This window comes from Rutidosis leptorrhynchoides, chromosome 9, assembly GCF_046630445.1.
Source record: "Rutidosis leptorrhynchoides isolate AG116_Rl617_1_P2 chromosome 9, CSIRO_AGI_Rlap_v1, whole genome shotgun sequence".
NCBI classification, from domain to species: Eukaryota; Viridiplantae; Streptophyta; class Magnoliopsida; order Asterales; family Asteraceae; genus Rutidosis; species Rutidosis leptorrhynchoides.
In genome coordinates, this window is record NC_092341.1 from 100,577,854 (window position 1) to 100,598,735 (window position 20,882).

General features: G+C 34.9%; 1 protein-coding gene and 1 long non-coding RNA gene across 2 annotated transcripts; one reads left to right on the forward strand and one right to left on the reverse strand.

The window, feature by feature from the left end:
- Nucleotides 1-10,822: 10,822 nt before the first annotated feature.
- LOC139865839 (uncharacterized) lies at nt 10,823-12,020 on the reverse strand. Its single transcript, XR_011765118.1, has 3 exons — nt 11,893-12,020; nt 11,433-11,673; nt 10,823-11,364 (listed from the first exon to the last, which is right to left on the reverse strand). It is a non-coding gene; the product is annotated as an uncharacterized lncRNA (long non-coding RNA).
- Nucleotides 12,021-18,787: 6,767 nt separating this feature from the next.
- LOC139868278 (replication protein A 70 kDa DNA-binding subunit D-like) lies at nt 18,788-20,475 on the forward strand. Its single transcript, XM_071856607.1, has 7 exons — nt 18,788-18,943; nt 19,049-19,316; nt 19,415-19,511; nt 19,609-19,739; nt 19,838-19,919; nt 20,053-20,200; nt 20,293-20,475. The coding sequence occupies exons 1-7, from the start codon at nt 18,788-18,790 to the stop codon at nt 20,473-20,475; spliced, it is 1,065 nt and encodes a 354-aa protein (XP_071712708.1).
- Nucleotides 20,476-20,882: the final 407 nt, after the last annotated feature.

Below are 20,882 nucleotides of genomic sequence, written 5' to 3' on the forward strand. Positions count from 1 at the left end.
GTAGTTAAATGATCCAAACTTTGATCCTAAACATGATTTTTGAGAATTAAAGTGGACTTTTTAGGTACAAAATTCATGAACTTGATTAATTTGATATAATTGCCATTTGAGACTTGTTCAATTGTTAGTAATGACTATTTTGACATGTTATTTGAGTTAAATACTTATGAACTTTGTATACATTTTCATAAAGGCTTATTTAAAAAAGTGTAGAATTAATAAAATTGTGAAAATGTGTATAAGTTTAATTTTGATTTAACATGTTATCAAAGTGGTTCCAATTATTGATAAGAAACGTCTCAAAATTATAAGAGTACAAGACGCGAAACGCAAAGTACAAGATATTAAATTATACGCAAGGACGTTCGAAAATCCGGAACCGGGACCAAAGTCAACTCTCAACGCTCGACGCAACGGACTAAAAATTACAAGTCAATTATGCACACAAATATAATATAATATTTAAATAATTCTATAAATTATTTATATATTATATTATTATTATAAACCGTCGGCAAAACAAGAAAACAAACTTATGTGAGCTGGTACCTACCTCCATGCGATCGCATGGCCTGGAGGAACAAAAACCATGCGATCGCATGGTGAATAGTTCCAGGCCACATGCCTATAAATTTCGCGGTTTTGAGCAAATATATATCCATCATCTCTCTATCTCACTCACGTGTATATATATATATATATATATATATATATATATATATATATATATATATATATATATATATATATATATATATATATATTATAATTTTAATTTTAATTTTAAATTCTAATAATAAGGGTATGTTAGCGAATGTTGTAAGGGTGTAAGTCGAAATTCTATCCGTGTAACGCTACGCTATTTTTAATCATTGTAAGTTATGTTCAACCTTTTAAATTTAATGTCTCGTAGCTAAGTTATTATTATGCTTATTTAAAATGAAGTAATCATGATGTTGGACTAAAATATTAAGACGGGGTAATTAGGGCTTTGTACCATAATTGGAGTTTGGACAAAAGAACGACACTTGTGGAAATTAGACTATGGGCTAGTAATGGGCTTTATATTTGTTTAATTAAATGATAATTTGCTAATTTAATATAAAGATTTACAATTGGATGTACCTATAAATAACCATATACACTCGATCGGACACGATGGGCGGGATATTTATATGTACGAATAATCGTTCATTTAACCGGACACGGGAATGGATTAATAGTTAATAGACTTATTAAAACAGGGGTGAATTATGTACAAGGACACTTGGCGTAATTGTTAACAAAGTATTAAAACATTGGGTTACACGCAGTCGATATCCTGGTGTAATTGTTAAACAAAATATTAAGACCTTGTTACAGTTTAAGTCCCCAATTAGTTGGAATATTTGACTTCGAATATAAGGATAATTTGATGAGGACACTCGCACTTTAAATTTATGACCGATGGACTGTTATATACAAAAACCAGACGGGTATATTGAATAATCCAGGACAAATGACAATTAACCCATGGGAATAAACTAAAATCAACACGTCGAACATCATGATTACGGAAGTTTAAATAAGCATAATTCTTTATTTTCATATTTAATTGCACTTTTAATTATCGCACTTTTATTTATTGTCATCGTATTTAATTGCACTTTTAATTATCGTTCTCTTTAATTATCGCAATTTTATTTTATCGCACTTTTATTTATCGCAATTTCATTATCGTTATTTACTTTACGCTTAAAATTAAGTTATATTTATTTTTAATATTTTACATTAGGTTTTAACTGCGACTAAAGTTTTAAAATCGACAAACCGGTCATTAAACGGTAAAAACCCCCTTTTATAATAATAATACTACTTATATATATTTTTGTATTTTTACAAATTTAGTTTTTAAAAATATAGCGTTAAGCTTGTTTAAAAGATCCCTGTGGAACGAACCGGACTTATTAAAACTACACTACTGTACGATTAGGTACACTGCCTATAAGTGTTGTATCAAGGTTTAGGTATATCCATTCTATAAATAAATAAATATCTTGTGTAAAATTGTATCGTATTTAATAGTATTTCCTTGTAAAAATTAATACTATTTCATATACCCCTTGCATAAGTATATTAACAATGTGTGATATACATAAGAAATGAGATTACTAAGTTAAGAAACTCGAAATGATATATATATATAACGATTATCGTTACATGTAAATGTTGATTTGAAACCTTTAACTTAACGATCTTGTTAAATGTTGTTAACCCAATGTTTATTATATCTAATGAGATGTTAAATTATTATATTATCATGATATTATGATATATTAATATATCTTAATATGATATATATATACATTTAAAAGTCGTTACAACGATAATCGTTACATATAAGTCTCGTTTCGTAATTCTTGAGTTAGTAGTCTTGTTTTTACGTATGTAGTTCATTGTTAACACACTTAATGATATATTTAAATATCATTTTATCATGTTAAATATAGTGTATCAATATCTTAATATGATACATATGTATTTAGTAGACGTTATCATATGTATTTAGTATATCCGGTTTTACGGTGTTTTTCGTGTTAGTTAATTAAAAACTATGATAAACTTTGATTTAAAAGTTGTTCTTCTGGGAAAATGATTTTTCTTATGAACATGAAACTATATCCAAAAATCATGGTTAAACTCAAAGTGGAAGTATGTTTTCCAAAATGGTCTTCTAGACGTCGTTCTTTCGACTGAAATGACTACCTTTACAAAAACGACTTGTAACCTGTAATTCCGACTATAAAATTATAATTTTTCTGTATAGATTCATAAACTTAAGTTCAATATGAAACCATAGCAATTGGATTCACTCAAAACGGATTTAAAATGAAGAAGTTATGGGTAAAACAAGATTGGATATTTTTTGATTATTTTAGCTACGGGAAATGTTTAACAAATCTATACAAATCATATCCTAGCTAACTTATATTGTATTATACATGTATTCTAATATATTATGTAATCTTGGGATACCATAGACACGTATGCAAATGTTTTGACATATCATATCGACCCATGTATATATATTATTTGGAACAACCATAGACACTCTATATGCAGTAATGTTGGAGTTAGCTATACAAGGTTGAGGTTGATTTCAAAAATATATATACTTTGAGTTGTGATCTAGCCTAAGACGTGTATACACTGGTTCGTGGATTGATTCAAGATAATATATATTGATTTATTTCTGTACATCTAACTATGGACAACTAGTTGTAGGTTACTAACGAGGACAGCTGACTTAATACACTCAAATCTTTAAAATATAATAAAAATGGTTGTAATTATATTTTGATCATACTTTGATATATATGTACATATTTGTATAGGTTCATGAATCGATCCGTGGCCAAGTCTTATTTCCGAGGAAGGAAATATCTGTGAAAGTGAGTTATAGTCCCACTTTTAAAATCTAATATTTTTGGGATGAGAATACATGCAGGTTTTATAAATGATTTACAAAATAGACACAAGTACGTGAAACTACATTCTATGGTTGAATTATCGAAATCGAATATGCCCCCTTTTTATTATGTCTGGTAATCTAAGAATTAGGGAACAGACACCCTAATTGACGCGAATCCTAAAGATAGATCTATTGGGCCTAACAAACCCCATCCAAAGTACCGGATGCTTTAGTACTACGAAATTTATATCATATCCGAAGGGTGTCCCGGAATGATGGGGATATTCTTATATATGCATCTTGTTAATGTCGGTTGCCAGGTGTTCACCATATGAATGATTTTTATCTCTATATATGGGATGTGTATTGAAATATGAAATCTTGTGGTCTATTGTTACGATTTGATATATATAGGCTAAACCTATAACTCACCAACATTTTTGTTGACGTTTAAAGCATGTTTATTCTCAGGTGAATACTAAGAGCTTCCGCTATTGCATACTAAAATAAGGACAAGAATTGGAGTCCATGTTTGTATGATATTGTTTAAAAACTGCATTCAAGAAACATATGTCGATGTAATATATTTCTATTGTAAACCATTATGTAATGGTCGTGTGTAAACAGTATATTTTAGATTATCATTATTTGATAATCTACGTAATATTTTTTTTAAAACCTTTATTGATAAAATAAAGGTTATGGTTGTTTTAAAAATGAATGCAGTCTTTGAAAAACGTCTCATATAGAGGTCAAAATCTCGCAACGAAATCAATTAATATGGAACGTTTATAATCAATATGCGTGAGTTTCATTTGCTCCCTTTTACTCTTTATATTTTTGGGCTGAGAATACATGCACTGTTTTAAAGACTGTTTTACAATATTTATATATGTGAGTTCATTTAAATCCCTTTTACTCATTACATTTTTGGGCTGAGAATACATGCAAATGCTTTATTAACTGTTTTACAATATTTATATGCGTGAGTTCATTTGATTCCCTTTTACTCTTTACATTTTTGGGACTGAGAATACATAAGCTGTTTTTATAACTGCTTTATTAAATGCTTTTGAAATATATTTTTAACTTCGAATACATGAAATGCTTTTATAAATATTTGACGAGATAGACACAAGCAAAACATTCCTCGAATGAATTATTATGCTGACAGAAGTTCTGCGGATTATTATTGAATTATGTGGACATGATAATTGCCACCGTTGAATTATGTGGACATGATAATTGCCACCATTGAATTATGTGGACATGATAATTGCCACCAATTGATATGAATGTTATGTATCGAGAGAATGATTTTATACACATGTTATGTGTATGTTATTTTTGTGCACGAGATATGTGTACAGTTACAAAGATTTGTTAAAATGGTTTCGTACACGAGAAAGGTGTACTGTATTTAAAAGATATCGCATGTAAACAAGCTTAATGCTATATTTTTAAAAACTATATTTGTAAAAATATAGCGTTAAGCTTGTTTAAAAGATCCCTGTGGAACGAACCGGACTTACTAAAAACTACACTACTGTACGATTAGGTACACTGCCTATAAGTGTTGTAGCAAGGTTTATGTATATCCATTCTATAAATAAACAAATATCTTGTGTAAAATTGAATCGTATTTAATAGTATTTCCTTGTAAAAATTAATACTATTTCATATACCCCTCGCATAACATCTATATATATATATATATATATATATATATATATATATATATATATATATATATATATATATATATATATATATATATATATATATATCAAACGAAAACTATATTAAACGGGACCTTCATCGAAAAATGAAGATCCAAACCGAAACAAACAAAGGAAGAAACGGACGAGCTCGAAACTAGAAAACGTCACATGTCGACGTTAACTCCAACCGAGCCACGTCCTAAACGCCCACCAAATACACTTGTAACAAAATAAAGCAACCGAGACCATAAATGATCCATACAAGCTATTAAAACTAACAAGGAACAATTACTCCATATAATATATGATTAAACACGTAACTGCAAAATTACTCTTTAGACTATTTTGTATGTACTGCAAAAATAAAGGTATTAATTGCGGGTTTTTTCTTTAGTTTGAACTAGTTTTAGGGTCTGCGCGTTGTCGCGGTTTTTAGTAAACATATTGGATTAAATAACATAACTTAATACTACATACTGAATTACATAGCATATTATAAAACATAGTACTACATCGTTTTTCAAAAGTACATACACTGGATAAAGTTGATAAGTCCGCGTTTCAAAAGTATCAATGCAATTTACATTGCTGCATATGCAAAGTGATTGCTGGTACAAATGCGTAGCTTATTCCTGCATGTGGTTGCTCATATTGTTTAGTCTTTTTTTCTTTTAGGGTTGGTGTTCTTGTATACCTGTGGAGATATATGTATAGAGAGTTGAGGAAAATCTTGATTTCATTCATTGATAATGATACAATATATAGGAGAAATACACAACTACTTTCCCTAATTACATGGAGATATAAATGGTAAAGATACAATTATTAACAACAATATATTCATTGATATCTTTAGATATCAATATCCTTAACATGCCCCCTCAAGACGGACGGTCTGGTAGTGAGTCCGAGCTTGAATTTGAACCGTGTAAATGGCGCCCGAGCTAGTGGTTTTGTTAATGGATCAGCTAGCTGATCATCTGAAGAAACATGAGTGACACGTAGAGCTCCCAACTGCACTTGTTCTCGAATGAAATGATATGCCAAAGCTAGATGTTTCATGCGCGAGTGAAAGACAGGGTTAGCACTAAGCAAAGTAGCTCCAAGATTATCACAATAGATGACTGGCCGAGCATGCAGAGATATGCCCATTTCTTTTAACAAGTTGCCAATCCATAGAACTTCAGCTGTGGTAGTTGCAACAGCTTTGTATTCGGCTTCCGTTGAGGATTGGGATATAAAACGTTGTTTCTTTGAGCTCCAAGAAACTGGGTTTCGACCTAAGAATACAATGTGGCCCATCGTGGAAACATAATCACTCTTGTCCCCTCCCCAGTCAGCATCAGAAAAGGCATGTAAATTGGACGGAGAGTTTCGATAAAGTGTAATACCTTGATCAGAGGTACCTGCTAAATACCGTAGCACACGTTTAAGTGCAGTCCAATGATCGGTGCGAGGCGCATGCATAAACTGTGATAATTTGTTTACAGAAAACACAACATCGGGTCTGGTTAACGATAAGTATTGTAGACTGCCAACAAGAGTGCGATATTCTGTGGGATTCGTGATCAAAGTACCCGAGTGAAGATGTAACGAACAGTTTGTGGCCATAGGTGTGGCCGCAGGTTTTACATACATCATGTTAGCCTTTTCAAGAAGATCAATGATGTACTTTCGCTGGCTTAGAAAGAGTCCCTCATTGGTGGGGATGACTTCTACACCAAGAAAATAAGATAGATTACCAAGATCCTTTAGAGCAAATTGATTGGAGATACGAGTAACAAAAGTATCTAAAGCATCAGTACTGGGACTTGCAAGAACTATGTCATCGACGTACACAATAAGATATATAGGAGCACCGGCGGTTTTGTTAATAAACAAAGAAGTGTCGGAGATGGACCGAGTAAAACCACAGCCTTGTAGGAATTTCGTAAGTTCGGTGTACCACACCCGGGGTGCTTGTTTGAGTCCATAGATGGCTTTCTTTAGTTTGCACACATGTTGAGGGTAAGTACCGTCCTCAAATCCCGGTGGTTGAGCCATATATACCTGCTCCTGCAAAGTACCATTCAAAAAAGCATTGTTAATGTCCAACTGTCGTAGCGACCAGTTATTAGTCACAGCTAACCCAAGCAGAGTGCGGATAGTGGCCGGTTTAACAACCGGGCTAAATGTTTCAGTATAATCAATGCCAGCCCGTTGTTGAAAACCTTTAGCAACCAATCGTGCTCGATAACGATCAATAGTGCCATCGGGATGATACTTGATGCGAAAAATCCACTTGCACTTAACAAGATTATGCGATGGATCAGCGGGTGTAAGTTCCCATGTGCCAAGTTTATGAAGGGCAGTTAGTTCTTTGAGCATGGCTGCCGTCCATAGTGGGTCACTTAAAGCCTGAGCAACAGTAGCAGGTTCAGTAGGTTTGGCAAAACCTACTAGTTGTGAAGTTAGCATACTTCGGGTTCGGTTTGTAAATGTTGTTGCGAGATCGAATGGTAACGGTGGTGGTGGAGGGAGCGGGAGCAAGTGGAGGTTGCGGTTGAGGAGCTGCTGGAGCAGGTGGTTCAGGTGTCGGTTCAGGTGGCGGAGTGGTGGTCGGTTCAGGTGGCGGAGTGGTGGTGGTCTGTGATGTAGTAGTGGGGGCAACTATAGGTATAGTAACATTGCACCAGGTGTCCATCGATGGATATGATGGAGCAGGGTTGTTCTTCGTTAACGAGGAATAAGGAAACTCATTTTCAATGAACCTGACATGTCGAGAAGTAAAGATCTTGTTTGTTAAAGGATCAAGACAGTAGTAGGCGCTCTGTGTTGCAGAGTATCCAACAAACACGCAGGGTTGTGATCGAGCATCTAATTTGTGAGTAGTATAGGGTCGTAACCATGGATAGCATAAGCAACCGAAGCTCTGAAGTTTGAGATAATTATGTGGTTGCCTAAATAGAACATGGAATGCCGACCTGTTTTGAAGCGTAGGTGTGGGCATGCGATTGATCAAGTATACCGCAGTGGTTAAAGCAAATGTCCAAAAAGTTGTTGGAAGTTTAGCATGTGACAGGAGACATAGTACAGTTTCGACGATATGTCGATGTCTCCTTTCGGCAAAACCATTGTGTTCAGGAGTATGAGGTGGTGATGTGAGATGAGATATCCCATTGACTGATAAGTATTCGGTTAAGGCTATATATTCACCACCATTATCTGAGTATAACGTTTTGATGGGAGTGTTAAAGTGCTTTTCAACCAATGCCTTGAATCGAATGAAAACCTCTTTGGTGTCTGATTTTCTCTTAAGGGGATAAAACCACACATAATGTGTAAAATGATCAACAAACACAACATAGTACTTATAACCATCGATAGACATGACCGGGGACGTCCGCAAATCAGTATAAATAATATCAAGAGGAGCACGCGAATGTAAAGTGTTGGTATGAAAGGGTAACTTGTGACTTTTATTGCAATGACAAGAATTACAATTCAAAGAAAAATTACTAGGAATATCGAAGTTCAACATATGCATTAAAGACTTAAAGATAGCTAGAGACGGATGGCCTAGCTAGAGACGGATGGCCTAGACGATGATGCCAATCCGTTGTAGATGCCCGAACACTTGAGTACGCAACAATAGATGAAACGGAAGAGGCTAGTTGATAAACACCATCTTTAGGTTGTCCCGTTATTAGAGTAGTCCCCGTTAGCAGATCCTTCAACACATAATAATCAGAGGTGAAGGCAATGAGTAAGTGATTATCTTTGCATAGTTGAAATATAGATAATAAATTACGATTTATATGAGGGACATATAAAACATTAGATACTTGAAGAGTTTTAGATGGTGTAAAAAGAGTTGTAGAACCAATGTGAGAGATACCTAAACCCTTACCATTACCAAGAATAATCTCATCCGTTCCACTGTACGGATTGTGTAAAGCTAGGTTGGCTAGGTCATTGGTGATGTGATGTGAAGCTCCAGTATCAAGAAGCCATGGAGCTGCCACTGATGGTTGTGCAAGACTTGTAGCATTAGCATGTGGTGTAAGTTGCCGAAAAGTAGGTGGTGCAATCGATGGATGTTGTTCAGCAAACACGGGACACTTCTATAGAGAATGCCCTTTAGCGTTGCACCATTGACACTTTCCTAGAAACGGACGAGCACCTGTAAATGCGTTGTTGGGTGTGGGATTCGATGGACCAGAAGACCGATTAGGGGTGTACACATTGGAAGATCCTGATGTGCGTTTGCTGTTGTAGGTGGTGCGAGGATTCGGGCGAGTGAAGGTAGAGTTTGCTGTGACGGGAAGTGGAGTAAGTGTTTGTTGGTTTTTAATGGCCAACTCACGATTGAGAAGTTTTTCATGTAGCTCTTCAAAGGTAATATCTTTGTCTCTAGCATTCGCCCCGTCAATAACACTCTGAAACGAATCATCGAGGCCCTCTAATACTCGATCAGTTATATCTTCCGGATCCATCTTAGAACCAAGCAGCGCTAAATGATCAATACATGTTTTAATGGAGTGCATGTACTCGGAGATGGTTTGAGGACCCTTGGTTATTTGTTTGAGCCGCATCTTGAGTTGTTTGATGTGACCACGATATGAACTCGCAAAAGTACTAGCGAGTGTGTCCCACATCTCCTTGGTGGTGGTGGTGGTTGAAACAAGTGGTACGATGTGCTGATCAAGAGTACCGATTAGGGCCCCAAAGATTAGTCGATCTTGTCGGACCCAAGTTTGATAGGCGGGGTTTGGTGATGAACTGCCTTCAATGTCGATGGCAGTAGGTGGTGCAGGATAGGTGCCATCGAGAAATTTGAATAAACCATAGCCAACTTGAAGCTTCCAGGAGGTATAGCTGACCGAAGAAAGCTTGATGATGTTGTTGAGGGTGACGAGTATGATGGGGGTTTTAGGGTCCGCATCATTAGGAATAGTGTGAGAGGACATGATGATGATGATGAAGCAGAAGATAGGCAACGGCTGGAGGGATCGGTTTAGGGTTATGGACCGATTTCTACTGATACCATATAGAGAGTTGAGGAAAATCTTGATTTCATTCATTGATAATGATACAATATATAGGAGAAATACACAACAACTTTCCCTAATTACATGGAGATATAAATGGTAAAGATACAATTATTAACAACAATATATTCATTGATATCTTTAGATATCAATATCCTTAACAATATGTCTGTGTGAAATTTTATTGATCATCAGTTTAAAAGCAGTGTTTGAAAATTACCTGGGTTGTTGAAAGAGTGATTTGTTGCTGCGATATCTTCTTGTGGATGGCCCAAACTTTGTGTGTGGTGGTGCATAACTTATGGCTTCTTCAATGTCTTCTTCACTGTCGATTGGTCCGAAACCATATATTCGTTGACTGCTTGATAGTGAAATTGGAAGATACATGTTGTTCATTCAAAAGCTTTAATCCGAGGTGGATTTTATTTTTTGTCACCGTAACCCATTTCGAGAACCAATATTTTACGGCTAATGCCAATTAGTTTTTCGCCTTCTTCGCACAAAAAGCTCAGAGTTTCTATTCCTATACCGTCGTTAATACTTGTTCCCGTACCGTTGGTTTTTTTAAGAAGTGTTAGGATTGCAAATAGTGTTCTATGAACTAATTACCTAGAGCCAGGTTTCTCCGGAGTTTCATATGATCTACACATATTAGGCTTTGAACTTTGGCACCTACTTTTAAGTTGCACTTGTCACAACTTGTGTAGAACCGTTGTGTGCTATCATCTATCTGCTCTATTTTAGCTTTGCAAGTGAACCTGTCGTTCTACATTGACTGTTTTTTTTCTTTGTTTTGTGCTCATATATATAAGTGAGTAAATAACTATGTACCTTGTTGTTTGTGAAGTCGTACGTCGTTAGTTTTGGTAATGTTTTACTGTTTTGTTTCTGCTCTTCGACAGGGTTCTTCACCACTCGTCCCACATCATCAATTGAAGGGATTTTTGTTGAAAGTTGTTAATGTTCTGTGCTAACAGACTTGGTATAATATGTTGTCAAATTTGGCTATATTGTGTGCAGTATTTTAAAGTTGTGTGTAATTTGTTTAATAAATGAGTGGATCGAACTAACATGAGATCGATGATTCGGTGACATTTTGTCTTGCTTGTCAATTTGTTGAATTTTTGTATGTTTCTGATGCTCTGAACGCATCCTATGTAATCTGTGGCAGTATATATAGGTTATTATCATATAAGTATGTTAGTGTTATTGAAGATTTTTGTGTAATACCTGTGAGAATGGAGGTCTTATTCTTTGACCGGTTGAGTACGTTGTCGTATAGAAAAAAGTAGAAACTGTGTTTTGGAGATGGCTCAGCTAGGATGGGTTTGAAATCAGCGTGTTTACCTATTCTTAAGGTTACCTATGTAGGGAGTGTTTGTTACCATTGTCATGTTACCAGCTGATTATGCATAATCTTGTCAAAGCGTTCATAGACTCCGTAACTCATGTTAGCCTGGATTGCATCTCCCTACAAAGGATGTTTGTAAACTATGAAATATGAAATATGAATGAATGTACTGAATTAGTGGTGTTGTTTATTAAATATCAGTTTGCAATCTAAATATGTCAATAATTACCAAATTTGAGGTAAAATTTTTGCAGACATTTGAGGCAGTTCAGAGAATGATATTAGTGTATAAGAATTATATCTCTTCGTTTTTAAAGTAGATTAGTAAGTTAAAAATACCTCTTTATTAATAAGCATGGAGCATAATCCCACTGGTAACATGTCCGGAGGATTTCTCGCATATTGAATGGTTTTGTCGGTGTCGTCTGGTTCCAAAGATCTAATTGGTGTTATGTCGGAAATTCTGCATATTGAATGGGTGTTAGATGCTTCAATCAGATAGTAAACTTATACATTTTTTCCCACATATATGTTACAAAATGTTGTAAATAAGACATAAACAATTTTTTGACTTAGGTGTTAACTGTTTCTACCTATGGTATCTATATAAGGCACTTCTGACTATTATGGTAGCTATTCTTGTACAGAGCAGTTGAGAATGGGAAATAAAATCTATAAGTTAACAATCTTTTAATGGTCTTTAATGTTGAATGCAAAATAGGCTCGAAGAAACGGGACAGCATAAGTGTGAGCATTCGGCTTGTTTTTAAAAAAAAAAAAAATATTGATAACAAAGACCACCAAAAGTTAATTTTACAGAGGGAAGACATAATTTTGTAGCAAACTTTTGTAGCAAATATTTACAAAGGCAAACAACAATCAGTAACAAATCCATGGAAAATTAACGAACAACAAATATAATCAAAATAACAAACATTCAACTAAGGTCCAACAATTGAAGAGCATTACGATGACGCTTGAGAAGAACCATCTTTTATCAAAAGTAAACCATAGTACTGTAAAATTTCCTAAAATCGTAACGAAAACATTGATTTACCTGCTAGGAGACGACGATGGTGGTAGCGTCGAACACAGTGGTGGCGACGAACACGGTGGTAGAAACGAACACGGTGGCGGCTGTCATGGTCTTCTGGGGACGAACCGGGGAAGACCCGAATTCTCACCTGGGGACGAACCGGGGGTGAGCTCGGACTAGCCATAAGCCCAAGTGTAGAACTCACTCCCAAAAGCTAGCTCTGATACCAATTGTCATGGTCTTCTGGGGACGAACCGGGGAAGACCCGAATTCTCACCTGGGGACGAACCGGGGGTGAGCTCGGACTAGCCATAAGCCCAAGTGTAGAACTCACTCCCAAAAGCTAGCTCTGATACCAATTGTCATGGTCTTCTGGGGACGAACCGGGGAAGACCCGAATTCTCACCTGGGGACGAACCGGGGGTGAGCTCGGACTAGCCATAAGCCCAAGTGTAGAACTCACTCCCAAAAGCTAGCTTGAAGAAGGAGGGAACACCTTGACTTATAAGCCATCACCCAATCCCATACTTGGGCGATGTGAGATCGTAACAGCGGCACAACGGAGGTGGATGTTTGCTATGGGACATTTGGTGAAGTTACAGAAATTAGGTAGGAGGCAGGAGAAGGTTCTGGAGGGTAGTTGGAGCAAAGGAATTGTGAAATGACGAAGAGACCCTCCAAAAATATTGTGAAAGGACGTTTAAGGACGAAGGGAACAGTGGTTGTTAGAGGTGCAGGTACAACTTTTTGGATTAGTATATTTAGATAAAGATAATGTTTGCTATGGGACATTTGGTGAAGTTACAGAAATTAGGTAGGAGGCCGGAGAAGGTTTTGGAGGGTCGTTGGAGCAAAGGAATTGTGAAATGACAAAGAGACCCTCCAAAAATATTGTGAAAGGACGTTTAAGGACGAAGGGAACAGTGATTTTTAGAGGTGAAAGTACTAACTTTTTGGATTAGTATATTTAGATAATTATTCATATGAGGAAGTGCAAAACAGGTAAAAACTGAAGAGGTAAACACTTAATATAATGTGGAGTTACAATATGGGTGTTAAAATATGGGTCTGTTTGTAGAACTTCCATTTGTAGAAGTTCCATGATAACCATGTTGGGTCAAGGAATTGGTTGATACATGTAGTATATAACTGTCCTTTTACGTTTTGGTGAGCTTATTGTTCATTTATAGAGGGGTAAACAAATAGTAAATGTGTTAATTATGATTATTAATCATTAAAAATATGATACCAATTAAAGGGCATAAATTAAACTTTATAAGTTACGTAATATATCTATAAGTTATAATTTATAAGTTACGTAAACAAAGTTGTTGTCGAATAAGCAAGTAACAATTTATAAGTTACATAATATATCTAATTTAATAACAAGAAAACCACATTATAAGTTACGTAATTTGTCGTTCGGCGGTAGATTAACTTTAGTCAAGTCGGTTCTCAATAACTTGCCCTTGTATTATTTCTCACTCTATCGTGCTCCCGTGTGTGTGTTAAAATCACTTGAGAGATTGAGGCGGGTCGGGTGAGAGTTATAAAATGGCTTGGGTAAAATGGGAAAAATTACTTGTCCCATTTGATTCGGGAGGGTTAAATATCGGGTCTTTACGGGGTAAAAATATGGCATTAATTGGAAAATAGTGGTGGCGATTCCTTACCGAAAAAAACTCCTTTTGGGTCAAAATCATTTCAAGTATCTATGGGTCGAATGGAGGGTTGTTTTCTAACAATGATCCCATTCGGTTTAAGAGTAATACCTGGAGTAAAATTCTGGTTACGGGACATGAGATTGATCGTACAGGGGTTAGCTTTTCAACATCATTCATCAAGTGTATTGGAGATGGGTCGAATACTATTTTCTGGGAAGAGCCTTGGCTACATGGCACAATTCTAAAAGAGAAATTTAGAAGACTTTATCGACAGGAAGCTATAAAGGAGGTTCGAGTTTGTGATCGAGTTCAATGGACAGGAAGCAGATGGTCGCTAAACTGGAGCTGGAACAGAAACCTTTTTGGTCGAGAGCTTGGAGAATTACAGGAAATTACTAACATGTTTGATTCTTTGGTTAAATGTGACAGGAACGAAGACGTATGGCAATGGAATCTTTCGAACAAGAGCATTTTCACGACTAAAGAGCTCACAAGGCTTGTCGACAACAAGCTGCTGTCAGAATTCATGGGCAATACTGAAACGCAATCTAACCCTTTGGTTCCGAAAAAAGTTATGATCTTTAATTGGCGTGCAAAACTTAAGAGGCTGCCAGTAAGAGTCGAGCTAGATAAACGAGACGTGGACCTTGATTCGGTGAGATGCCCAATGTGCAACGATGGGCTAGAAACGGTAGAGCATTGTTTGTGGGATTGTAAAGAATCAAAAGAAGTGTGGGGAAGACTTCATAAATGGTGGAGTCGTGACACCCTCCAAACTAATGTGTTCGAGGATATTTTTCAAAATAATTTCATCGGAGCAAAGTCTAAATTAGGACATCAAATTTGGCAAGCGGTGAAGTTCATTAGTAGTTATTTAATGTGGAAGAATCGAAACGCGATGGTATTCAAAAAGAAGACATGGAACGGGCCGGTAGCGCTTAACGAGATTCAAGTGAAAAGTTTTGATTGGATTTCAAGAAGAATTCGTAACATCAAAATCGATAGGCACATATGGCTTACTAGTCCTTGGACATATGGGGAATTATAATCTGTATATATTTTCTGGTAGGCAGCTCTCGTTGCAGCTTGTTTTGCTGTGTGTTTTTGCTTGTATATTTGTTCTTGGGTTGGTTTTGCACCTTCCTTGGACCTGTTAGGCTTTGTTTAGAGCCTGTTGTTTTTCTTCTTGTTTTTTTAATAAATTTTGCTTGCTTTTCAAAAAAAAAAACATTTTTCATTTCCAACAACCATATCTGATTTATAAATATTCTTATATATTGATATACTTAATAATAGTATATAAGACCACTCTTATCCATCACACATGTCATGGAACCACATTACTGTTACATCAGCACCAACTCAGCAGTTTCTTTCTCTCACTTTACCAACCACATTCACTAACACCCATCACACCCATCACATTGACCCACATTCAATATTTTATAATTACTATGATCATTATTATTAACATCATTATTATTTTTCTCTATAAATCGTATTTATATTAAAGTATAAATACAAATAATACTAAAAAAACTGTAAATCATATTTATTATTATTATTGATTATTATTATCATTTAGAAAAATGTAAATAAAATTTCTTGTGGTTGGTGTCCAAACACGTAACCACACATACATACACATATACAAACCTTTGTTTCTTTATCTTTATCATCATCGTCATCATCATCTCTCCATTCAACAATTCAACCATTCCAGCATCTATATACAGCCACTTACCATTAAAAAAGCTTCAAAAAAAAAACAAAAAAGATAAGGATGCAGCGTCCTACAAAATGTCGTTGCCAAGCATTTTGCAGGACCCTGGATCAACAGCGCCCCCAAGGACGTTCGCTAGCATCGGCGTTAAACAACAGCGGCCGCAACGGCGGCTCAACCGCTTACCGCTGTGAATAGTCTAACTAGTTGAGGAGCTTTCACTATGCGGTGGTGAACGTTTGCTAAATCCGATTGCAAAAAATAAGAAGAAAAAAATAGACGCAATTTTAGCAACATAAGGATACTTCGGGATGTGATCATGTATATTTAATAATATGCTAACTATATTTGTATGTTCATGAATAATGTAAGGATCTAAAATATAAATGTAATTAAATAGAGAAGTTGCGTTTTAGCCCCTTCAATTTAACCTTCACACCTCTGCAAGTTTAAATTTTTTACTCCTTAGTTATCGCAAATGTGACAATTTTTAGTGTGGCTCCTTGTTGGTACTTTTGTTTAAACATGATGTATAAATGGTTATAGCGTGAATTAGATTACTATTTATCAATTTTGTCTTTAGATAAGGTCTGAATAATTTATAATTAATTATTTAGTTTATATTACACTAATAATAATAATAATAATAATAATATTATAATAATAATAATAATAATAATAATAATAATAATAATAATAATAATAATAATAATAATAATAATAATATTAAAAATACCATATTTACTACTCTCTCCGTCCCACTTAAAGTGTCCACATTTCTATTTTGGGACGTACCATATCAAATGTCTACTTTGTATTTCAACAAATCAGAAGAGGTTATTCTGGAGAGAGAAGATTTCTGATTGGTAGAGAATGGAGTTAGTGGGATTTTCTAAAACTGTGTGCAAAAAGTAAGTGGGCACTTGTAATGGGACGGAGGGAGTATTAGATAAAATCCATGAATAGTACCAAGGACATTTTCATCCTTTCACCTTTTTTTCACATCTTACTATACCTTAAAAGAGACCTCTTATGAGGAAATAAGTAATAACTAACTATCAAAAAATCACCATTAGATCAACATTGGACTTTTACATACCCTTTAATCCAATGGTTAAGATTAATCTTACTAATTCATTACTTAATCTAAAATTATGGTACATCTAGGTGTTAAATGATGAAAACCCCGTGAATGTGATTGTATTATTGACGCGGTATATATAGGGATTACAAACCCTAATATGCTAAGAAACCCTAATGGACCCAGCCCACAATGCAATCGGGCTGGCCCAATACTAATACTCTAACACTCCCCCGCAGTCCGAACGGCGAAATCGCGAAAGTTCGAACTGGAACAAAACATTAAATATTAAATTAAAGAAATAAAATAAACTATGTTTTTTTTTCTTCATTTGTTGCATCGAATAGCCTGATATTCGTTGAAAGAGTTGCAGATTTTTTGACGGCTTCTCCTTTTCCGTAGCGTTTTTCTTTTTCTTTTACGCCGTGGCTTGCTGTGCCTAAGGATCAAGTACCGCTTTCATATGCTACTTTTGTTGACGATAAAGTAATCTTCAACGCTGCAAACAAGAGTTTTGACAATATTCTTTTTTTTCCTTTTTTTTATTCCTCTTTTTTTTCGGGGTTTGGAACCTAGTCAAGCTAGGCGGCTCAGTCCCACGCCGATTATTGATAGCATTAGGTGGATATATAATAGAAAGTAAAACAAAAATTATGGTGTGTTTTATTTTGCAAGTGAACAGATGGCTCGTATATGTGGGGTTTTATTTTTATTTTTAAAGAATGAAATAAGAGGAAGGATGAAGGAAAAAAAAAATGACGGCCATTTTTGGGTGAAGGATAACATATTGGTTAGATAACATATGATGTAGGCTGTGATGATATACGTGTACTCATTGTTTTAAAGACACGTTTGAATAGAACACAATTGAGTGATCAAATGTAGACAACGGCGGACGGGAATAGGGAAAATACACAATCGTGGAAAAAAAAAATGAAAGAAGAGAACAATGAAAGACAGCGGCAGTAGGGAGTTTGACGGGGCGGCACTATAGAGACGGCGGCTTGTGGCGGCCGACTAAACCTTGGGATCAAACCCGCTCTGATACCATGTTAAATAATGAAACCCGTAAATGTGATTGTATTAATGACGCGATATATATAGGGATTACAAACCCTAATATGCTAAGAAATCCTAATGAACCCAGCCCACAATGCAATCGGACTGGCCCAATACTAATACTCTAACACTAGGTACAAAAATACCCTTCATAAATTAATTATCTATGTGTTCAAAATTTGAATTTTAAAAAGTATATTAAATATTAAATGCATTCCCTGTAATTAAGGAAAATAGGTCAAAGTGTGTATTATATGTATAAACCGTTCAAAAATGCACCGCCTAAAATTTGGCCAAAATCCCTTCTGAATCTCATCGGCCAATACCCACATCCCATTGTTTCATTTTACAGCAACCGGATCTTCGCTTTCCAATTTCTTCCACGCGTTTTCTTCACAAATGATTCAATATATACAGTTAGATTAATCCTATTCAAATCTTCATCCCTAATTTTTTGCGATTACACAACTTTGTTCTTATCTCTTTTAAAAATTCAATTGCGTAGATAATTCAAATGTTGTTTATGGAAAGGATTATCAATGGGATTAATTGAAAATCATCATCATATTTACACATTACGATTTCGCCTATAAATACATCTCCCATACCCATTCGATTTACAAACAATTTCTACAAATCACTTTTGCAATTCATTTGTATACTCTCGAAAAATGTCTGAAGTAGTCCCATTCACCCTACTTAATATGATTAACAAAGAAAGGAGCGTCTGGAAAGTAAGAGTTAAGGTCATTGATGAATGGAAGAAGACATGGTTTGGCAAGCCCGATTCGATATTATCTTATGAGTTCATCCTTGTGGATTTTGAGGTAATTTTAATATTCTATTTAAAATCATACTGATTATTATATTATATTCATTTTAATTGAAATGGTTATCATACATCTGCTTAAAAAAAATACTGAATAATGCAGGGTAATAAGATCAGAGCCATGATTTATAAAAATCTTATGCCTTTTTTTGCCCATTCGTTCAAAGAAGGTGCCTTTGTTGATTTGAGCAATTTCGAAGTGAAGCTTCACGATGATGAATATAAGCTGGTTCATCATGAGTTCAAAATCAATTTGGTGAAGAAAAGTATTGTTAAAAGGTGTCAGCCTTTTAATATATTAAGAGACATTTACAATTTTGTCGAATTTAAGGATATGCAAGAATGGATTGTATCCAAGGATGACGTTTTTGGTAACTTAATTTAGCGCTTATAATTATTCATATAATATCTTGCAACCTCTGTTCTTTTTTAAAAAACTTACATACAATTTGTCTATTCATATACATAGATGTTGTTGGCCTGTTGGTCAAAGTGACCAAGATGAAAGTTGATAAGGAAACTGAAGTTGATAAGAAATCAATTGAATTTGAACTCGCAGATGCAAGGTACCATTCCAATTTACCCAAAGTAATTTTATTATTTTGCTTTTAAGGTCACAACAATCACATCATCTAATAAAATGAAATACACAATACTTTGTAGTGGTGAAAGGATTCGCTGTAAACTATGGGGTGGACATGCTGAGAATCTGTACAAGTCTTTGGAGTTAACTTACAAGACAGATGTGGATGTTATATTGATGCTTCATAATTGTAGGCTGAAGGACTGGGAAGGTTGAAACAATATAACTTACTATTTCACTATTATGATACTAATACTTTACATTTAACAAAAAAGCTCAATCATATATGTGTTTGTGGTAACGAATTAGGTCCTCAAGTCAATAATCAATTGTGGGGCTTCAAACTATTCATTAATGATTCTGTGCAACCCATTGTGGATTTTAAGAATGCGTAAGTTCCTTACCTTCTTTTAAGATATTCTCCACAATTTTTAAAACTGCATCATCATTATAAAACAATACTCTCAATTGGTATATTCTTTGTCAAACTTACTAATGAATTTTAAACATATTACCTTACACAGATTAGCATCTGCTAGAGACATTGCTGATTATGTTAAGCCCGTCATTGAAATTGATATTGGGAAGAATGAAACGTCTTCTCTAGACAAGTATACTGACCAGACGAAGTATCCAGCATATGTACTGGACGACGTTCGTCACATAGAGGATGTAAGTATATTATTGACGATAAATATATTACTTATTATGCACCTAAGAATTAATCAGCCTATGTGAGTCTAACAAACTCAATCTGTTTATAGGTGTGCACTTTTGTCGTTCGAGGCTGGATTCACAGTTTCAATGACAATGAGGGATGGTTTCAGTACTATTGTAGCATGTGTGAGAAGAACAAAGTTCTCAAAGTTTATGATGTTGAGGAAATGAAGTATGTTTATGATTGTCGGGTTTGCAAGTGGACTGGTGACGATCCCATCAAAAAGTAAGAATACAACTATTTTAAATTGAATGTTCTTTGACAACTTTCTCCTTACTAATTTAAATAACATCCGCATCTATTATCTTAAACCACTAGGATCCGTGCATCTATATATGTTCAAGATAAAACCGGTGGATGTGAAAGCATAAACACTAATTTTTTGCTTACAATTTAATAGATCAAACATAAACACTACCTAAAAACCAAAGCAGTTTATTCTACATAAACTAGAAGAATTGCAAAATGGCCAAACTTTTGGATCTTAAGCGAATCTAATCAGTGTTTGGTGTAATCTCAAACACATGAAATGTACAATCTTGAACTATATAACAGAATAAACATTTATCGTCAACCTTTAGCCCACTTTGTTCGCGAAACTCTGGAAATCCAGTAGACACACATAAATTTGGTTTT